At 42.5% G+C, this 20,585-nt stretch overlaps 1 protein-coding gene across 20 annotated transcripts in view; it reads left to right on the top strand.

Annotated features, from left to right (window-relative positions):
* KCNMA1 (potassium calcium-activated channel subfamily M alpha 1) overlaps window positions 1-20,585 on the top strand; it is a 718,149-nt gene that overhangs the window by 548,782 nt on the left and 148,782 nt on the right. For all 20 annotated transcript variants that reach the window (XM_072823726.1, XM_072823725.1, XM_072823727.1 and 17 more), the window contains 2 exons: window positions 5,399-5,508; window positions 18,722-18,790. In XM_072823726.1, coding sequence (XP_072679827.1) covers window positions 5,399-5,508; window positions 18,722-18,790 — 179 coding nt within the window. The remainder of the gene's footprint in view (window positions 1-5,398; window positions 5,509-18,721; window positions 18,791-20,585) is intronic.

Below are 20,585 nucleotides of genomic sequence, written 5' to 3'. Positions count from 1 at the left end.
AATTGTGCATCCTAAAAAAAATAAAAAATAAAAAATAAAATTGTGCATCCTTTACAGAAAACATATTCACTTAGAATTTGGATAGATTATAAAAACAGTAATGCAATAAATACCTGCTAATCCACTAGTCTCCTATCACCAATGTTAGGCAATGTTAGTGTATATGTTACGACTCATCTCTTTGTCTTCTTTTTTGTTGTTGTTGTTGTTTTTAAGATTTATTTATTTAATTGAGAGAGAGAGAAGGAGTGTGCACAAGAGCAAGGGAAAGGGTGAAAGGAGAGGGATAGAGAGAATTCAAGCAGATTTTCCACTGAGTGCAGAGCATATTGTAGAGCTTGATCTCATGATTTATGAAATCACAACCTGAGCCAAAATGAAGGATCAGATGCTCAGCTAACTACGCCACCTAGACACCCCAGTGACTTACCCCTTCTTATTATAGCTATTAACATAATGGTCATCAGTTTTTATAATTTCCTTTTAGTTCCTTACTTTTGATGTGCATAATATACAGTATTTAGATTAACACAGTGTACTTGTTTTCAATTAAATAGGGATTGGCATATGATAATCTCTCAAATTATTTACATGACTCCAGAGGTAGGAATAGACATTAGCAAAATTATTTGACTATAATCACCACAGTTATTCAGACTCTTTTCTGGGAACAGAAATCACCACAGTTGGAGCATACTCCAGCCAGGATGTTTGATTTTTCACATTCACTGGGTTGTTAGCATTAGAGAAACACAGTTTCACTCTAATCAGAGAAAGCATAAAAAATAAAAGGTGTCATTACCGACCCACCATTAGTAACACATGCAGAATCTAGGATCAAGAAGGTGTTACTTCCTTTGGAGCCAAGGCTCTTGTTTCCAGTTGGAAGGTACCCTTTGATGGTAGAGCCAGCTGCCCATGAATCGATGTACAACCTATTTACTTGGGGGTTGGACTAGACTGGTTGAAAAATTAGATAACAGAGAGAGCATAAATAAGCAGACAAGAAGTGTAGACAAGCTAGCCCAATGGCTCAATTTCCTTTCTCACTGAAGATTCTGTGAGCATTTGATGAATCAGGAGACATAGCACATCACCTGCTCATCTTTGCTCTTCTAAAACAGCTGGAGTTTGATGTGACAGCCAAAGGAGAGATTGCTGCCTCGGGAAATGCTTTGCCTTTGACTGATTGCTGAATGGCTGGCAAATTAATTTTGGCACCTTTGCTTAAGTCATTTTGGTCCCATTCCTTCATTTTTCTGCTGGGAAGTGTGTATATTACCTTACAGTTAAAAATACCTACACAACACAAATGTAGAGAATAGCATGTACCATTTTAGGAATGAAGTTGTAGGCTGGGATGGTTCCATTTTGAAGCGTAGAAAAGATGCCGCCATGCTCTGAGAGGAGGCTTGCACTAAAATTAGTGTTACTTCCCATTGACTTCACACAAGATCATGGGCTCCAAGGTTTAACATTATATGAGTCCTTAGTGAGCTTCAATTCTACTATTTCTCCCTTAGGTACTGATTGTGCAGCAAATCCTCCCTGCCCCTTCCTACTCCCCCTGCCCAAATCCTAGTACCATTCCTTCCTTATATATTTACCTTGTCCTCTCTAGCAAGAGGTGACATGATGGGTGATTAACAGCACCAACTTAACCTGTCTGTGCCTCAGTTTTATCCTCTGTAAAAAAGAAATCATAGTGACAATAACTTGCTCTACCGTTTTTAGATCTCTTTGTTCACTCCCGTTTTCTCTTGTGTGAAGCATAAATGTTTTCAACTCCACATATTTTACACCTTTTTTTTGTTGTTGTTCTTAAGAATGCATTTCAGGGGCACCTGGGTGGCTCAGTTGGTTAAATGTCCAACTCTTGATTTCAGCTCAGGTCTTGATCTCAGGGTCCTGAGTTCAGGCCCTATGTTGGACTCCACACTGGGTATGGAGCCTACTTAAAAAAAAAAAAAATGCATGTCATTACTGCTGACAAAGGAAAAAATAATATGCACTTTAATTTTTGCTTTTTCAAAGTTAAAGATACCATGTTTGAGACTTAGAAAGGTAAACCGTGGTAAGAAGTGACAGTTTGAGGCCTTGCCTTGGATAAAGATCGAAGCTCTGCTCTCTGAGCCTGTGGTGTGCTGCTGTGTCCCTGTCACAGTCTGGGGCTCATTCCCTGCTTCTCCTGATGTGATTGGCCTGTTCTTGTCATCAGTCTGTCCCAACTTTTCATTCTTGCCCTTAGGAATTAAAAGGTCTTAGTATTAATTATAACTACTGATTCTTCTGCTCTTATAATTATAGATATGGATTTAACTTTTTAAATTGTGGTAAAATACATATAACATAAAATTTAGCATTTTAATCCCTTTTAAGTTTGTGTGTATATGTTTGTGTAACACCTTTATCAGAAACCTCAAAAGCATGTTGATTTATCCGGATGGAAACTGCGTTAAAAATGTGGGAATCTTGGGGGACCTGTGTGGCTCAGTCAGTTAAGCATCTGACTTTGGCTCAGGTCATGATCTCAGGGTCCTGGGATCGAGCCCCTTGTGGGGCTCTGCTCTCAGCAGGGAGTTTGCTTCTTTCTGTCTCTCTCTCTCTCTCTGCTGCTTCCCCCACTTGTATGCATGCTCTTTCTCTCAAACAAATAAAATCTTTAAAAGAAGGTTTTGATGACTGAAACAAAAGGTTACGACAATGAATTGAAACCAGTCAGTATTTCAACCGTCCCTTTGGTGTTACTATGTCTAATGTTGTAGATGCCACCTAAGAATCTACATACAGATGTAGAAGAGGCATTGAACTTTCCAGAAAAGCTCTGTATATTTTTCCAGTTATTTTGACATTGAGTTCCTTAGGCATTCTAGATTAGCCATAAAGACAAAACTTGCAGGAAAAAAAATATGGAAAAAAAATCAGTAAAAGTCAGATATAGCTGGTCAGATATATCATAGCCAGACATATGTAGTGCTTCTTCCAGCAAGGAGAAAAATATGGGAAAATAAATACCGATTAAAGTAAGATTTAATCAGCCGCTATAATCGATCCTGAGATACTGCATATGCTCAATAAATATTTGCTGAATGAATGAATATCTACCATGTTCAAAACAAACATGAATAGTATTGTTATCTTGCAAAAATGTGTTTCTACTTAGTAAAAATGTTTAATGATTAACCGACAATAAAATTTGGTCCAAAGAGTAGTTCCATTAGGACACACAGGCAGGAAAATACTGACCATAACTAAAAGAACCATATTAAAACTATATTCACTGAGGAATACAACCAACAATAATAAATGAGATAAAGGTTCATATTTTCATTTTTTTAAAAATCAAGTGCAATTAAATTAACAACATAAACAGCAAAGTATATAAACGGGATATCTCTGCTAAAACAATGGGCTGACTTCCTACACTTCAAAAATGTAATTTTCCCATAAAGCTCTATCATGAGGATTTAGAATTGACACTTCCTCATATAGGATCCTATTTGCCAATAAAACAAATTATGGTACTCTAATGCCCCAAATATTTTACATTTCAGATTATTTACTAATGCAGATTAGGCTTTCTTTAAATTAGTTAGAATTAATGACTTTTGCTTATAAAGTCAAAAATATCTTTTATTTTAAGAGAAAGTTGAAATCTTAAGCTTCAGGGAAATTAAAAAAGTTTATGCTTAGTTAGATACATTGCAGTTAATTTTTAAAATCATACGGTTTAGCAGTAGAAATGGTTGAGTGACTTTTTTTTTAAAGACCCCACTCTGGGGAAGACCAATTTGTCGATAAACAACCCATACCCAGCAGCATTGTGTAACTAATGTCTAAAGTGTGGGAGTAGGTTAGAAGCAGCTCAAACTAATGAGGTTAACCCACATACTCTAATCATCCAGACTTGCACAAAGCAGACAAATAGCATAGAAGCAGGGAGCATTCCATCTATTTCTAAATGATTCCTGCCATTTTTGTATTCCAGAGTGTCACCAAGTAGATGGTCGGTGTCCATTTTCCACTGTTTCCAAGTCTCTTCCAGCATTGTGTTTCCCCTAGTTAACTGACTAGTGGGCCATAGACAAGATGGGCTTTAATTCAACACCAGCACAAGAAATTGTCAAAAGGCACTTCCTGTTGGCTGGAAAGCTGCTTCTCATATGCCCCCCTTTGTAGCCTCCAGCAGAGGTGTACTTGGGAGGCTGCAGGCTCCCAAGGACCACACAGCCTGCCTGCCTTGGCAATCCTGAGATCCCTGAGCTCCCAGAGGGGCTCAGCATTCTTGTTGTTATTCACTTTATAATTTTTAAAGATCAATTCCAATGTAAAATCCTTCCAGAAGTGCTTAGTGTGAAGAGGGTTGTTGGGAAAACCAGTTGAGCTTGATTAATTAGGAAAAAGACTACACATTTTAATGAAATCTGGAGTAAGACTTCTCTGAAACTACACTTTCCTTTTTGGGATACTCAAGGTGTGGTTAAAAAATATATTTTTTTCCCCAAAGTAGATATTTATATATTGTTATACACACACACACACACACTCATTGTAAAAGTCTTCAGAAAACACAAAAATCTATAGAGAAAAATTGTTTATACTAAAATAATGGCTAGTGTTCTGGTGTAAAGTTTTCTAGATTTTTCTTTTAAAAAAACATTTTATGTATTTATTCATGAGAGACACAGAGAGAGGCAGAGACATAGACAGAGGGAGAAGTGAGCTCCATGCAGGAAGCCCGATGTGGGACTCTATCCTGGGACTCCAGGATCATGCCCTGAGCAAAGGCAGACGCTCAACCACTGAGCCACCCAGGCATCTCAGTTTTCTGGATTTTTCTATGGCGTTACAAGCATTCAGATAATTATAGGGTATTTTTTTCAGTAGGGTCGACTATAAACACTATTTAGCAATGTGCCTTTTTATATAATTTCTATATGAACAGATACGAATTTTCACTATAATTTTCAATTGTTTGTATTCCATTGAAGAATGTACCATTTGTTTATCCGTTTCTTTGCTATGAATAGTTAAAATAGAACTGTTGTGTAAAGGAACACGTACTTTAAAAATTTTTGTTAATGATTGCAAAATTGCTCTCTAGGTCTGTTTTATCTATTTATGTGCCCACCAGGATTTTGAGTGAGTGCCCACGCCTCCACACCCTTAGAAACCACACAGGGTAGAAAAGAGTGCTGCTTTAGAGGGGATGTACTAACATTCTATGAGCTTAGGGTGATGCAAGCTTCATGTAGACGGCGTGTTTGTGTTCCTGGTTGCTGAAGATGGTCACCATCACAAAAACTACAGCATTCATTTATTGGCCAGCTGGTAAACTCTGGTTTCCTTTATATAGTTTACTGTCATATATTGAACCTCCTATGTTCTTCTCTCCTAGATTGAGGAAGACACGTGGCAGAAATACTACTTGGAAGGAGTCTCAAATGAAATGTATACAGAATATCTCTCCAGTGCCTTCGTGGGTCTGTCCTTCCCTACTGTTTGTGAGTAAGTGATCATTAACCTTGTGCTCTTTGGCCCTCAGGGATATTTTCTGTGGCCCTTAGGAAAGACACCTCACCTCTGCCCAGCACAGTTGAGGTACTCAACAATTACCGAGGGTGTCCTGTGTGCTCTGTCTTGTGTAGAAAGCAGGAAGGTGGGTCATTATGTGGTCCCCACCTTGGGGATTTCTGCTGGCCCTACTTTTCCCTGCAGCTCTGAGAACCTGATGCTTAGATCCATCATTTGCACTAAAATATGAACTACAGTTTTCCTGCATGTCTGGATTATGCTCCTGCCGTGTAGACACAATTATGATGAGTGGTAGGAACCCATGTCTCTGATATTACCAGGATGAAAATAAATCTTGCTATCTCCTTGATGAAAGGAATTTTAATATTTTTTCAGTCAAGTCAGATCATAGAGACATCAGAGAAACCATTATTCAAAATGCGTTCATGATTTGCTGAGGAAATGTGGAACCGAGTGTATGGAAGCAGGCTTTGAGAAAGCCCTTAGCAGTTTAGTCCCCGATATGGATAACTGGCGTGTTATGACAATGAGAAGTCTTAGCTTCTCCTTCTGTGAGCTCAGCAGTAGGGGTTTGAGCAAAGGGCAGCCCCAGCCTGCTATGGCCACTGCAAGTAGAACAGGTGATCATTTAGGAGGTATGACCTCAAGAGTTCCAAGGGTCCTGGCCCTGAAAACTTCCATCATGATGATGCCTCACATTTCCCACTTAGAATCCCAGATGTTGGGTGTAAGTCACACAGGCCCTTTGTCCTCTATGAAAACACAGACTCCCTGGGAATGCTGAAACATTAAGCCTGATTTATTCAGCAAAAGATTTGATAACCTCAGTCTCACTGATAAAGACCGAGAGGAAATAGGGGAATCTGGGAGCCCATTGGGCTGCGGAAGAAAAGCTGTTGCCTTGAGTTATCTGGATGCCTACAAACAAAACCTATCTTCTGGAAGGGGAAGTCTAAAGACAATGTCCTGGGGGCCCTTGGGCTCCTCTGTCTTATAAGCTTTCTGTTCTATGCACAACGGAGAGCAGACAACGGGCCTGGGAGCTTGGTGTTTACCTGGAGACTCTTGTCAGTGAACACAGCAGGTGTGTTCTGTCTCTGGGCCCAGACCCTAAGCAATCCAAAATGGTCTGGCTGTTTACTGAAATTTCTCACCCTGTCTCTAAGCGAAAGTTTAAACGCTAAATGGACTGGAAAAGTGAATAGGTAATTGATTCGGAAGGAGTTATTTTCTGAAAATGGATGCCCTATTGTAACTCCCATGTGCTCCTTTATTTGAGAGCTATTTCTCTTTCTGCTGCAGAAAGGAGTTAACCATTCAGAGGCATTGGGTCCTGGAACATTGAACCTGTCCCAGGGGATTTTTCTCCACCTTGGAGTTTGGCCTGCCTACGATAGAAAGCCCAGGAGAATTCAGGACTTTTAATAGAAGCTAATCCTATGAAAAACAAACAAACAAACAGTTGAGGCCTCCTATACAGTGTAGGGGTGGTCTGAGCTCACTGCAAAGCCACCAATACCCAGAGGGGTCCTATGGCACTGGGGGCATTAGCAGGGGAGTGTGTGAAGACGTCCCTCACCTTGGCTTTTGATTTTTCCTGGCTTGACTGGTGTTTGTCTATTGTAAGTGCTTCCTCAGAAGCCTGCATTCCCACTGCTTCTCTTATTCTGCTCCTGGGAACTAAGTCAGTTCATCTTAAGAGTGTTAACCTGGAAGGTTAGAACCAGTCCCCTAGAAGCTGCCGTTGGGATACCTATGAGCTACATTTGACTCATGTGTTTGCCCTAAGCAGTATTTCATTTCTTAAACATTTTTTTTTTTTTAATTTATTTATGATAGGCACACAGTGAGAGAGAGAGAGGCAGAGACACAGGCAGAGGGAGAAGCAGGCTCCATGCACCGGGAGCCCGATGTGGGACTCGATCCCGGGTCTCCAGGATCGCGCCCTGGGCCAAAGGCAGGCGCCAAACCGCTGCGCCACCCAGGGATCCCTGTATTTCATTTCTTAAAAATAAGTTGCCAATATTTCAAAATAGTGGGATTTCACTATTTTATATTTCACTATAAAAGCTAGATTTCTGGCATCTCTTGAAAATCTGATGAGGCAACACAGGACTTGCATTTCTACCGGATGCTAACTGGCGCTAGTTTTTATAAGGAAGGGTTTGATATAGGTCCTCCCCTCTCTGATGTCTCAAACCAGGCCAGACTTGCACTGATATCCTGGCCCTGGCCCTGTAGACACGTGAGTTGGTCAACTCTGACTCACTGGGTGATATGAAAATTTCACTGCCCTTTGGAGCCAGCTCAAGAGCTGGACACTAGTGCCTGCTATAGATATTTCCCTTGATTGATTTTCATGTTTAGGACAGTTGCAAGGAGAGAATCTTTCAGACATACCTTGTTGTCAGAGAATTTAATATGTGTTCAGCACAGCTTCTGGAATACAAAAAAAAAAAAAAAAAAACAAACTTCTGATGTGAGTGAGAATGTGTTCAACTTAGTGCTATTATTCGTTCAGCACAATGATACAGCAGAGGTAGGAATAATCAATAAAGAAAGGACGTTTAATGAGATTTAGGAACATCCCAAAACATTGAAGCTCTCCTCAAGCATTTGATTATCTGGAGGCTTAATTATCTGTGTTTTCTACTTTAAATTAAAGAAAAGCCATAACTCAAAGTTACCAGCAGTTTAATGATAACACTCTTCAATTCAGGTTAATTAAAGCACAGCCGTAATTAGAGTGTAGTGTTGTATATCACCAGGCTGGCGCATAAGTATTTTCATTACAGTACGAATTGGCTATTCAATTTCAAGATGACAAAAAGGACGCCAAAATATATTTTAAGCTGGTTCATGTAGAAGAAAAAAGAATTGGGGAATATTCTGGGTACAATAAAGCGCAGATAAAATATACAGATTTTCAGAGCAGTTTCTGTAATTATGCACTGCATTAAAACAATATGCAGCCAATAACGTCTTAAAGCATGAGAAGAAATAAATTTGCTCTTCCCCTGGGCTTGCAGAGTGCCCCCTTGCAGGGTGGGATCACTGTGTTGGAGAGCCTGGAGTTTTCTCAGAAGCTGGGAGAGCCTTTTTTTTTTCTTTCTTTTTAGAAAAGATTTCATTTATCTATTTATTTTAGAGAGAGAAAGAGAGAGAATAAGTGGGGTGGGGAGGGGCAGAAGGAGAGGGAGAGAGAAAATCTTAAAAGCAGTTCCATGCAGTGCAGAGCTTGGTCTCACCACCCTGAGATCTTGACCTGAGCTGAAACCAAGACTCGGATGCTTAACTGACTGAGCCACCCAGGCGCCCCAGGAGAGCCATTTTATGAAAAGATAAAGGAGCAGGATGCCTGGTTGAAATTTGAAGTGGTTTCCCCAGAGAACAGAATGGGGCAGAAGGAGAGGCAGGAGGGAAAGAAGGCCCCCGCAAGGCAAGCTTTTTAAAAATTTTTATTTTATTTTATTTTATCTTATTTTATTTTATTTTACAAATTTCAAGTGCAGAGATGCTCTCTCCTATCTAGGTGAGACTCACACCAGCTCTATCCCTGGACTTCTCTGCACCAGCCTTTTGGCTTCACTGTGTGTATCACCAGAGGATGCAGCTTTGTTCCAAAACCAGTAACTAATTTAGACAAAATGCAGTATTCTCTCTAAAATTTTGATTTACATTTTCTCATTTCATCCTCACCCTAATCTTATGGTTTCTATTAATATCACTGTCCCTGGCTTTCAAACAAGGCCACTGACACTCAGAGGATGTTGGTGTCCCTCCAAAGGCACCTAGCACACAAGTGACAGAGCCAGGGTTCTGCTGCTGGGCCTGTGTAATTGAGAGCAGCTTGGAGTAGCTGCTGGATGAAAGCCGGCTAATTAAGAATCTCCTGGGGAGTTTACTAAATGGAGAGATTTCTAGACTCCATCTCTAGATTTCAGTGTCTAGGAGGAACTCCCAAATTTGTACTTTTTATAAGCAAGGCAGGTGATTCTGATACAAAGTCTGATGACTGGAAACCCCTCCCCCTCCCCACCGGGCCCACCCGCCTGCCTCTTAGCTCATCCTTCTTCATCACAGGCTGGAATAAACTCCCCTCATTCCCCACTTTGGGCTCAGTCACTGGAATGTTCCTCTCTGATTTTAGCCAAAGTATAGAAGTATAGGTAGGCCACATTTCACAAGCTAATGTTAAGATTGGGGCCTTTGGGTGAGCTTCCTTGCCATCCTTCCTTCTACAGTCTCTGGGGAGGTAGGATGAGTCTACACATTACTACAGCAGGCAAACCACTGACTGCTCTGCCCCCTTTCCTGCCTAATCCCAATCAGTATAGGAAAAAGGCATTGGGTACTGAGCCCTGTGATGCTGAAAGCAACTTGAGGCTGGAGAAAACAGATCAGTGCTAAGTACCAAGAAGCACAGGGGAAAACAGGTACCTACCATTCAGGATGCAACCCTGGAAGATGTCACATGGCTTTGTGGGCCACCATGGTGGGTATGTCTTGGACCTGCCCCAGGATGCCCTTAGCATGTTCCTTTTAAGAGCCAGCAACTTCTGAGCATCCCCCCTTCATTTTGCATAGCTGGCTCACCCCTGGGTTTGTGTGACAGTAAGATCGAGGCAAAGGAGCTTTGGGATCTGAAAGAGAATGTGCCATCCATTGTTCTCTCAATACTAGAAAACCACCTGCTCCCTTTGCCTCCCACTCCTCACCTTCCGCAGGGAGGCAAGTGACTATGGAGGGTATGAAAGGCTAATGCCAGGCCTGTAGGAAGCGAGGAGCTGTGGTATGAGGTCATGTTGCCACTAAAGGGTCTTGTTTTTGCAGTTTTCATAGTAGGACGCTGCATGATGTCACACAGTATGACCTGTGGTATTGCAAAGGCCCAGGCTCAAACCCCTAGGTCAGCCGGTTGGTGAATATGTCATCAGAGACAAGATATTTGATTTTTGCCTGCCTCCTTCCTTTGATAGTGACCCGCTGCCTGGCTTTGGACTTGAGATAGAAATATTACTTATCTCTCAATACTAGTTAACATCCTTTTCTCTTCTCCTTTTCCCACCATCAGTCCTGTCCCATCCAATGCAATGTAAGCTACAGGAAAGAAAGGGACCCATTGTGGTATTTCCAAGCTATATTTACTCTTACCCTTTAGAAGAGCCCTGCATCAGTCAGCAGCCAATCAACTTGATATCTAATAAGCTTAGGATATTTGTACCGTGGTGCCAGGCTCTCTAGAGGAAACTGCAACAAGGTCTAATCAAGTATATGCATGTTAGAAGGTTAATAACAATACTTATAATGACAAATAAAGAATTCTGTTTCCCTACAGCAGCTGCCTTCAGAGAGTTTGCAGTCTGGCTAAGGAAAATAATATCCATCCTCAGGGAGAGCCAAACACCCATAAGTGCATGGTGGATGAGTGTTTGATGGATAAGTGTTTGATGAGTGCACATCCTAGAGGACAGCAGCTGAGAGTTACAGGGGGAGAGAGCTCCCTGTAGGCTGGGGTGACCAGGAGAGGCTTCCTGGAAGAGATGACATTTGAGCTGTGCCTTGTAAGGATACTGGATTAGAGAGGGAGTAAAGAGGGAAGGGGGGATTCTAAGTGGTAGGCAGTCAGGAGGCTGGGAGCCATGCGGACCCTCTCTCCATGCCCAGGTCTCTGAGATTTTCCAAGGAGAGCAACTGGATTTCTCCTTTAGATGGGAGGAGGAGACGAATCAGAGTCCTTTTCGACATGTGACATTTTCAGGGAGGAAACAGCAATAGTGTTTTGATCCTAAGAACTAGTAAACGAGAGGCTTCACCCCTCCCTCTGCCTCCAGATAAGGAAGTGAGGTCAGAGGTGAGAGGTGAGGAAGGAGGAGCAGAGGGAAACCCACAAGTTCAGAGGTTGGGTTGTGGCCAGAACAGCACCTTCCAGGGCCTGAATTTCACCCTGAGGCTATTAGTCAGCCATTCATCACTTGCAAATATAAGAGCTTAATTGTATCAGGCTTTACAGCTCAGAGGGGATTAGGACAAAAGATGTATTTAAAATACAGTGTTTCTCTCTCTGTCCCCCCTGCAGCTGATGGAGCAGTTAAAATTCAGGTTCCATGTGGAGTATTTAATGCCTGGGTAACTTGGGGAACTCTGATCAGATCTTTGCTGTGCTAAAGGGCAGGGGCTCTCCCCTCAGCCCAGGTGTAAGCATGGATGCTTCTGTGCTGGTTTAAGACAGTGTGGGGATTGGAGAGGGATTTTCCATCCCCTCATCCTCCTGCATTCAAGGCCCCGATACAAGAAGAAAATCATGCTCTCATGCTGTGTTGTTTTGCATGGACAGATCTTTCCAGTGAAGCCCCTTGAGGAAAATCTAAGACGGCCTAGAAAAACCCAAGTCTCCTGTACAGAGACTGGAAACTACAGCTAGTTTAACGTGAGTTCTACAGAGTCATTAGATTTTAGAGAAAGACTTCTGAATGTGAACATGGAGCAGAGAGAAGCTGGCAAACCTGATAGTCATGTGATGGGTTTACCTAGCCGGGCTGCAGGAATGAGCATTTTATGACCATCTGTGGAGGGACTCGTCTCACCGTTAAAAAATATTTTCCTCAAAGAACTGGCCCTATTCCTCTAGTTACTTGAGGGGGGTTATTATAATTAAGACAATGTATATGGGGACGCCTGGGTGGCTCAGCTGTTGAGCATCTGCCTTCGGCCCAGGGTGTGATCTTGGATTCCTGGGATCGAGTCCTACATCGGGCTCCCCGCAGGGAGCCTGAATCTCCCTCTGCCTGGGTCTCTACCTCTCTCATGAATGAATAAATAAAATCTTTCTTTAAAAAAAAAAAAAAGACAATGTATATGAACACAGATAGGAATGCAATATTTATGATTATTTCTACTACAGGGACCCAGAGATGACCGGTAATCTTTTTACATCTTAGTGAATAAACAAATGACCCTAAAATCTATTTAAACTTTTAACCAAAGGCTACAGAGGCAGTGGCACGTCTAAAATTCTCTGCAGGAGACTCGAGGAGGCAGTCCAGTTTGAAATGGGATGCTAGGGGCTTGACTTGATGTTAGCCACACGTGAGCTACACGTAACAAACACAGAGTTTACATTTTGTTTCTGACCAATAATGATAGCAAAGATTTCTAAAACGCATTTATTCATATTTTGGGCAAATGCTAATTGTTCATATCAGAGAATGTAATTATTTCTAAATTCAAGTGTGTTAGGTGTGCTAGTGGAGATACTGTGAGTGTGAGGTGTGGGTGTGTGTGTTTGAGGGTGTTCTGAAGCCTTCCCCACTCCACCTCTATCAAAGCTATTGGGAAATGAAATCTGAACAACATCTCCATGAACATTTTAAATCACTTCCTTTTTCTTGCTCCTGAGTCTTATAAATCCTGCTGTTTCAAATTTCCTTTAACTGGATGTTTCCATTTCAAGAGCCTATCATTTTAAATCAAAGCTCCTAAATGTGAATCTTTTCCATTCTAGCCCCTAGATCCTAAAGATCTGGTTTCCCAATGCATGGTATTTACATCTGCATCTATTCTGATTGCATGCATCCGCCTGACATTGCCAGGGTCCCTCTGGATAACAGAAGAGGGGCCTCTCACTTGGAGGAGGAACTGGGTTTGGAGGGCACAATGCAGGCTGCCCCCTTTCTCCTCATCCTCTCACTCTTGGGTGACTCATCTTCAACAACCCCAAACCACATCTTCACTTACCCTTCTTGAGCACATGTGAAGGTGCAGGCTCTGCGAGGGGTTTCTCTGCTTAATTCACATCAGCAAGCAATCTTTGTAGTCAAGGGGGCTGATTTAATGGCAAGAACAATTTATGTCCCTCTGGGTAGGTAGAAACAGTTGGACTCTAATTCTTAAGAGCCTTTGTTCAGGAACATCTGGGTTGAAACTACTGTAGTTAACAGATGATGCTAGCAGTAAAAAAAAAAAAAAAAAAAAAAAAAAAAAAAGGCATTATATAATGTCATTGTCAAATTTGGTAGACCTCTACTTAATAATTATCAAGAAAGCAATCTAACTTGTTATTACAACAGTTTTATTGCAGATTGCTGGTTTAAGACCTTTTTGTGACAAGTGGCATTTTTTTTTTTCTGGAAAAAAGTCATTTCTATTCCTCTGTAATTATTTTCACAACCAGCAACAACTTCCTGCTTTGGACATATTGGGACATTTTATTTTAGAAACCAAGAATTAAATTCCTGCTAAAGGTTTATCACATTGTGAAGGCTTTCTTGCTTCTTTCTTACACCCTCTCTCTCCCTAAGCCCCTTTCCTATCCTACCCTAGTCCTATATATGCAGAGACACTGAGTAAAGCCCTACAAGGGACTCTAAGAACTGGATGAGCAAAGCCTATTTTGCTTTACCAAAAACAATAGTGTTGATGATACAAATACATATTTAAACTCAAGATATCCATTCTAAGTAGTCTGAAGACATGTTCCGGGGAGGGAACCCCTTGTACCAGGAGCTGTGGAGACTCCCAAGGACAAACTGATGTCTGTATCTTAAAATTACATTTGCATTTTGGCATATTGATTCGAGGCAAATGTTAGATTCCCAAAGCGTGTCACTGGTATTATTTCTTTCGACACCCTTCTTTTCCAATCTCTCTGCTTCTTGTGAACAAGTTAAGAGGCATCTTGTTTCATGATTTTATACCCAACTCCCAAGCCTTCTCTACTTCAATTTTCCTAGTTTACTACTGTATCTCTTAGGTGTGCTTCCAGCAACTCATGAGATTTTGCTTTCCATTCATTCATATATTTATTTAATCAGCGTGTATTGAATGCTTACTTCTTGCACTTTGCAAAATGCCAGGGAGGCAAAGCACGTGTCTTGCACCAAAGAAGCTCAATCAGAGAGCAGGGAGACAAGTAAACGAGTGATTATCACAGCACACCACTCACTGGCACCTCTGTTCCCTGGCCTTGGTCTATTCTTACCTCCTGGTACCTCTGCTGAGGCCTTAAGCTCAGCAGTCTGGACATTGGCTAACTCTCTGTGCCAGGATCTAACAAAAAAACTGTGATTTTTAAGAGGAAGGGATATAGTTCAAGATTTGAATTTGGTTGGCTCAGAAGATACTTGTTACAGCAGGAATTAAAAACTTAGGTGCCTCTAGGGGGCAGGAGTGAGCCACAAAGAGTGAAGAATGAGGAGACAGGATAGATAGTTAGGGAGTGCTGGGGTCTATAGCATATTGGGGAGCACATGTCCCTACCAGAGGGGTAAGTGCTTCAAAGCTCCAGTCCCTTTTAGCCATGCAGAATGTGGCTCCATTGTGGCCATTTATGATTTATCAAGGAAAGCTGAAAGGCTAGTTTTTTTTTTTTTTTTTTTTGCAAAATCACCTGTTAGTATCTAATTCTGGGTTTTAAAAACGCTGTCCTGACCAATGTTCCATGCTGGGCTTCTGGCCACCACTTCGATGGCTTTGCTGTTATAAGAAGCATTTTTGCAGCACACTGCATTGAGATTTGATTTCCACTTTTGGCCTTTCTTCCTTTTTTTTTTTTTTTTTTTTGGTCTTTCTTCCTAAAGGCCATTTGATCTTGAGCAAATTGTACCTCTTTGGACCTCAGTTTGTCATCTTTATGAGGAGGGCAGGCCCAACAAGTCTTGGAAGGCCCAAATCTGATAATCCATGGTTGTGGTGCTGTTTGCATATTATCACTTTGTTGACATCACCCTGTCCTCCTCTCTGCCCCTCTGGCCAGAGAGTAAAGGCTGGCTTTGGATCAAAGAGCTTCCTTAAAAAAGGCTTCTATAAAGCAGTGTAGTCATCTTAGATATGGATTTGGAAGTTATGGAAGAAGACTCAAAGATCTCCTGGTCCACCCTGCTAGGTTAAGAAATGTGCACAAGGCTGTGTAGATTTTATTGGCTTTCTTGCCTTAGAGAGCTCCTCTCTTTTTATATCTAGTTGGTAAATGGTGTCATAGTACCTAGAAAGATGTAACTCACCATTACTATGGACTATTTCCTGCTTCTACCAACAGGATCAGGTCATTAGAGCAATTAAGATATGTTATCCCGGGACGCCTGGGTGGCACAGTGGTTGAGTGTCTGCCTTGGGCTCAGGGTCCCGGGATTAAGTCCCACATCAGGCTCCCTGCATGGAGTCTGCTTCTCCTTCTGCCTATGTCTCTGCTTCTCTCTGTGTGTGTCTCTCATGAATAAATAAATAAAATCTTAAAAAAAAAAAAAAAAGATCTGTGATCCCATGAACCACAGAGTCCCAAATCAGAGTGGCCAATCACTCATGGGGATATCAGCCTACTGGCCTCTTCATGATTTGTGCTAAATTAAGATCGGCCTTCTCCTTGAGATTTTGGCATTTAGTTGCTATTTACATTAGAAAGTAGTTACCTAATCTAGTAATTTGGTTCAACAAATATTGTATAAGCCATATGATATTTTAAACAATTTAAGCTCCAGGAGTAACAGCCCCATAAAGGGTGCGTTAGCAGTGCTCTATGGGACATAAATTAAGAAGAGCATTTTTCCAGCTGTAGTTGGATACTTGGGTTGGTGTTTCAGCAAACTGCATAATCAGCACAAAGCCCAGGTCATTAGAGTCTGCTGGCAGGAATCAGCAAACCTGCAAATCACCAGGAGAGCCCAAATACGCCGAGATGAAGTGGTCCTTTGAAATCTGACTGTCTGTTGAAAGCAACACGGGAGACCATGACCTCATATGTAGGAGTGAGCAATTGGTCTTACTTCCGCTAGAGAGCATGAGGCCCTCACCAACCTCATTGCTTTTCTATTTGCAACCATCCCAAAACCTCCCATTTCACTTAGAATAAACGGCAGACTGGCAGACTTGCTGCCATGACCAGTGGTCTTCACAAATATGCTCCTGCCCAGCTCCCTTGAGCTAATTACTGTCACATGTGACTTTGCTCACTTGGCTGCAGTCTAGTTGCCTTTGTTGCTGATCTTCAGACACCTGGAGTTCCTTCCTGCCTCAGGACCCTTGCACTTGCTGCTTCCACTCCCTGGAAGAATTTTTCTCCAGATCCTCTCATTGCTTGCCTCTTCCCCTCACCTCCTGTGCTCTAGCTTTCCTTTCTCAGAATGGTCCTCCTGGACCATTGCAGATAACGCATCTTCCCAGTTACTCTCTTTTGTTTGGTCAGTTTGGGATTTTTGGTTTTTTATGGGAGTATAGCTGACACCTAATGTTAGTTTCAGGTGCACACATAGTGATTTGATGATTATATATGTTATGCTGTGTTCACCCCAGGGGGAGCTTCCATCTGCCTCCATACGTTGCTATTACAATAGCATGCCTATTCATGCTATGCTGTGCCTTTCGTTCCCAGACTCATTCAGCCCATAACTAGAAGCCCAGACCTCCCATTCCCCTTTACCCATTTTTCTCCTCCCCCCACCCCCTCCCCTCTGGCAATCATCAGTTTGTTTTCCCGTATTTATGGGCCTTCCCAGTTACTCTTTGTCCTCTTGGGTTGTTTTGTTTTCTGCATAGCACTTTTCCTCATCTGGAAATTTAATATTTATTCACTTGCATATTTGCTTATTATCTATCTGTCCCAGTACAAAATAGACCTCCCTGAGTTAAAGATGTATATCCTACCAGGTCCTAGCTGGGGACATGGGCTTTCTGAGCCTAGGTTCATCACCTTAGTAACATAGAGATATCAATAAAAGAATAACTGGAGCCATCTTTCTGTCTCAGAGACTTTGAGGGGATCAAATGAGAGCACCAGGAATGGCCCCGACTTGTGACCCAGTGCATCTTCCTCTTTATAGTGTTGCAGCTCAATAACCTACTCACTCCTCAACCTATCCATCAGCTAGTGTCTTAATATCCAAAAAGTCCTTAAAACATATGCTCATTATGGAAACTTGTAATATATAATCTATGTAATTCTTCTGTGTGTGTACTTTCATTTCTATGAGTATTTAAATATATATTTTCACCCAAGTGTATCATGTTATTCACGTTTGTATCTATATAACATTGTTAATCTTATATCTTGAAATATTCCTCAGAGTCATGTTGAATGCTAAAACATATTGTACCATACTTTACTGAACCATTGCTTTATTATTGGACATTTGGGTTGCCTTTTTTTTTTTTTTACTCTGTATAAAGTTCACTAACTTGAACATCTTTATGCATAAATGCCTTGTTGGACCTTTTATTCTTTTCTTAGAACACCAGTAAGTGGAAATCATGCATTTACTGAATTTCTGTGTGCCAGTGGTTCCCTGTACAGCACTATGGGGAATTCCCATAAGTCCCAAACTGTTAAAGAAGTCACGCTGGTTGAGGAGCTAAAGTTCAGACATAGAATGCAATAGAGAACAACCACAGCCAGTATGCAGTTGATTAAAAACTGAAGGAGGCTGTTGCAGACAAGGTGCTGCAGGCAGGGGTTGGGGGTGGTGTTTTGGGAACAGAAAACCAGAGGGTGGCAGTGGAGGCAGAAAAGCTGCACAAAGGCTGGATTTGACGGGCACTTGGAAGGGAAGGTTGGGAGAAGAGAAGGCATTTGGGATAGGAATCACATCAGGGAAGGCACGGAGGCTGGAACAAGCCAGCCTCAGAGCAGCCTGGGCTGCAGGCGAGGGCACCGGGCAGATGAGGTGAGGCCGTCTGGATGGGGCCAGAAGTGATGGTGCCACAGTCATGTGCTGGGCAGTTACATGGAGGCTAAGGATTATTACCATCATTCCGAGCGCACAGGGGTCTGCTCAGAACAACAATATGAGCCATTTGTACAAAAGACCGAAATGGAATCCAAATAACAGGTCCAGCTGCTCCAAATACCTCCCTCCCCCTGCAGTTAACATTTTACTACCCGACCGAGTAACTAATGAATCTGGCCCAGCCTAAATCCCCAGGCACAAATCCCTGCTTGGGGTCTGTGTCTAGACATCCAGACCCGAGTGCAATTTGCACTTTGAACATTCAGTGCCTTATCGCTTACGAGAAATCAGGTTTAATGGGGAAGATGGGGAGGTGTCGCCCCTACCCCGTCCCTTCGGCCCGGCGACTGTGGGCTAAGGGTCCCTGGGATAATGAATGCATCGGGTGATAGAGAGGTCGTAGTGGTGTTTGCTGTGTGGCTCCGGTCGTCCACAAGCACTGACGGGGAGGTTTCTCCATCTCGTTGCAGGCTATGTTTCGTGAAGCTCAAGCTCCTAATGATAGCCATTGAGTACAAGTCCGCCAACCGAGAGAGCCGGTAAGCGTGCCACCACCCAGTGGCCTGCTGACACCTGCGAGGCAATGAGCGTGCTCTCAGGGAGCTCGGCCCACCTGCTTCTGTCCTCCACGTGATTAACATGCTCGGGCCCCTGGTAGATGCGCCTCTGAGCCTCGGCACATCTCAGGGCATGCCCAGCCAGATGCGGCCACCTCCGCTGCGGACCCCTGGCATCCCAAGCCCCGTTGGACATTCAGAAAGTGTGTCTCCAGAGGAGGGCGATGAGGCATCCAGAGGTCTGATTGTGCCAATTTAGGCTTTTCACCCTCTCTGCACAAAACCAGGGACAGGCCCCTTCCTCAAAACCCTGTTTACTGCCGTGAGCATGAAGCAGGTGGATTCTGGCCCCCTCCACAGCAAGGATAGGGCAGGGCCGTGACGGGACGCACCGGCCCTCTTGATGGCCAAATTACAAGCAGCCTATTGTGTACCATATGTGCTTTTCCCGGTGAAACCGAAATCCAGGTGGCACAATGTCAGCTTCATGTAAATTAGCCAGGAGAGCAGGGCTCAGAGGCAGGAGCCCTCTTTATTTATTTATTTTGCACTTAATTATGTGCACATCAGACTGAGGAGGGACGGGGTCTGGTTGAAATAGATAACAGCCCAGTCGATACATGAGTTCTCGCCGGACGAAGGAAGCATCCCATTAACCTGGGAGTTTGTTGATGAAGGACCATACGCATTACCGATAAAATAGAGATGATTTTTTTTCGCCCCAATTTTTATCAATGGTTTTTGGAAGAAACTGCTTACAGAGAAATGCGTGGGCTTTCGTCCTCTAGGATGACATCTGGGTGTATTCCTAGTGATAGGAAGTAAGTCTTCCCGTGACCGCCCAAGTGTAGAGGACAGATACCCTCCAACGTGTGCCTCAATACATTAAGTGCAGGGCAGGACTAGAAGGTGCTCGCTATCACCATCTAAGGAGTTTTCATTATCTAGATGAATAACTCAATAAAGCTGGGCTTCCAAATGGACGCTCTCTCTGGGTAATTAATGCCATAAAGCCAGACTTCCAAACATACAGTCAGCGTCTCTGACAAAAAGCAAAACAAAAAGCAAACAAAACAAACCAAAACCAAAAAACACTGGATTGTCAGCAAGTCAATCCAATGTTCCCTGTTACCTTAACCACCAGATCAGATTGCTTTCACAAAGTCAATCTGATCAAAGGCTAAGCTATTTGGAAAATCCAAATCAACCAAGAGGAACTAAAAATGGTAGATTTGGTAGCTACATGTAAAGCGTGGCCATAGCAGTTAGTAATTATGTATAGATACAGTTTTCCTTTTTGTGATGGCAAACTGAAGAATATCATGTGCAAAGAAGGGGGAGCCAGAGCCCTGGCTATTTGCTGTTCCACAGAGTCGGTGTTCCTGAGATTGCCGCTTTCCCACATGGTGGCTAGTATCACCTGTGCCTGTGGAGGGGGAAACATGTGTCCTGGGTTTTTGCAAATGACATTCTTCATGTTGCCACGTCAGTAAATCTGTGTAATTCAGTCTTCTCTCTTTATCACTTCGGTGCATCTCTCAAAAAAGTGTGATGGTGTAGGTGGCGCTAACGCTGAATAGCGTCTCTTGACCATTCCTGTATAATTTCATGGCAGGAGTCTGCCCCCTGAACCTTGACCAGTCATCTCCCACCTGCCACCTTTGGTCACAAGGAGGGAGAGAAAAAGTCTGGTAATGGTTCAGTGTGAATCTGCTGTCACTATTCTAAGAAAAATAACTAAGAGCTTTCCCTGAAGACAAAGTCTTTTCTTTGATGG

Source organism: Canis lupus, chromosome 4 (genome assembly GCF_048164855.1).
Source record: "Canis lupus baileyi chromosome 4, mCanLup2.hap1, whole genome shotgun sequence".
Lineage (NCBI taxonomy): Eukaryota > Metazoa > Chordata > Mammalia > Carnivora > Canidae > Canis > Canis lupus.
The sequence above is the reverse complement of the archived record's forward strand: the minus strand, read 5'-3'. Positions and strand labels throughout refer to the sequence as shown.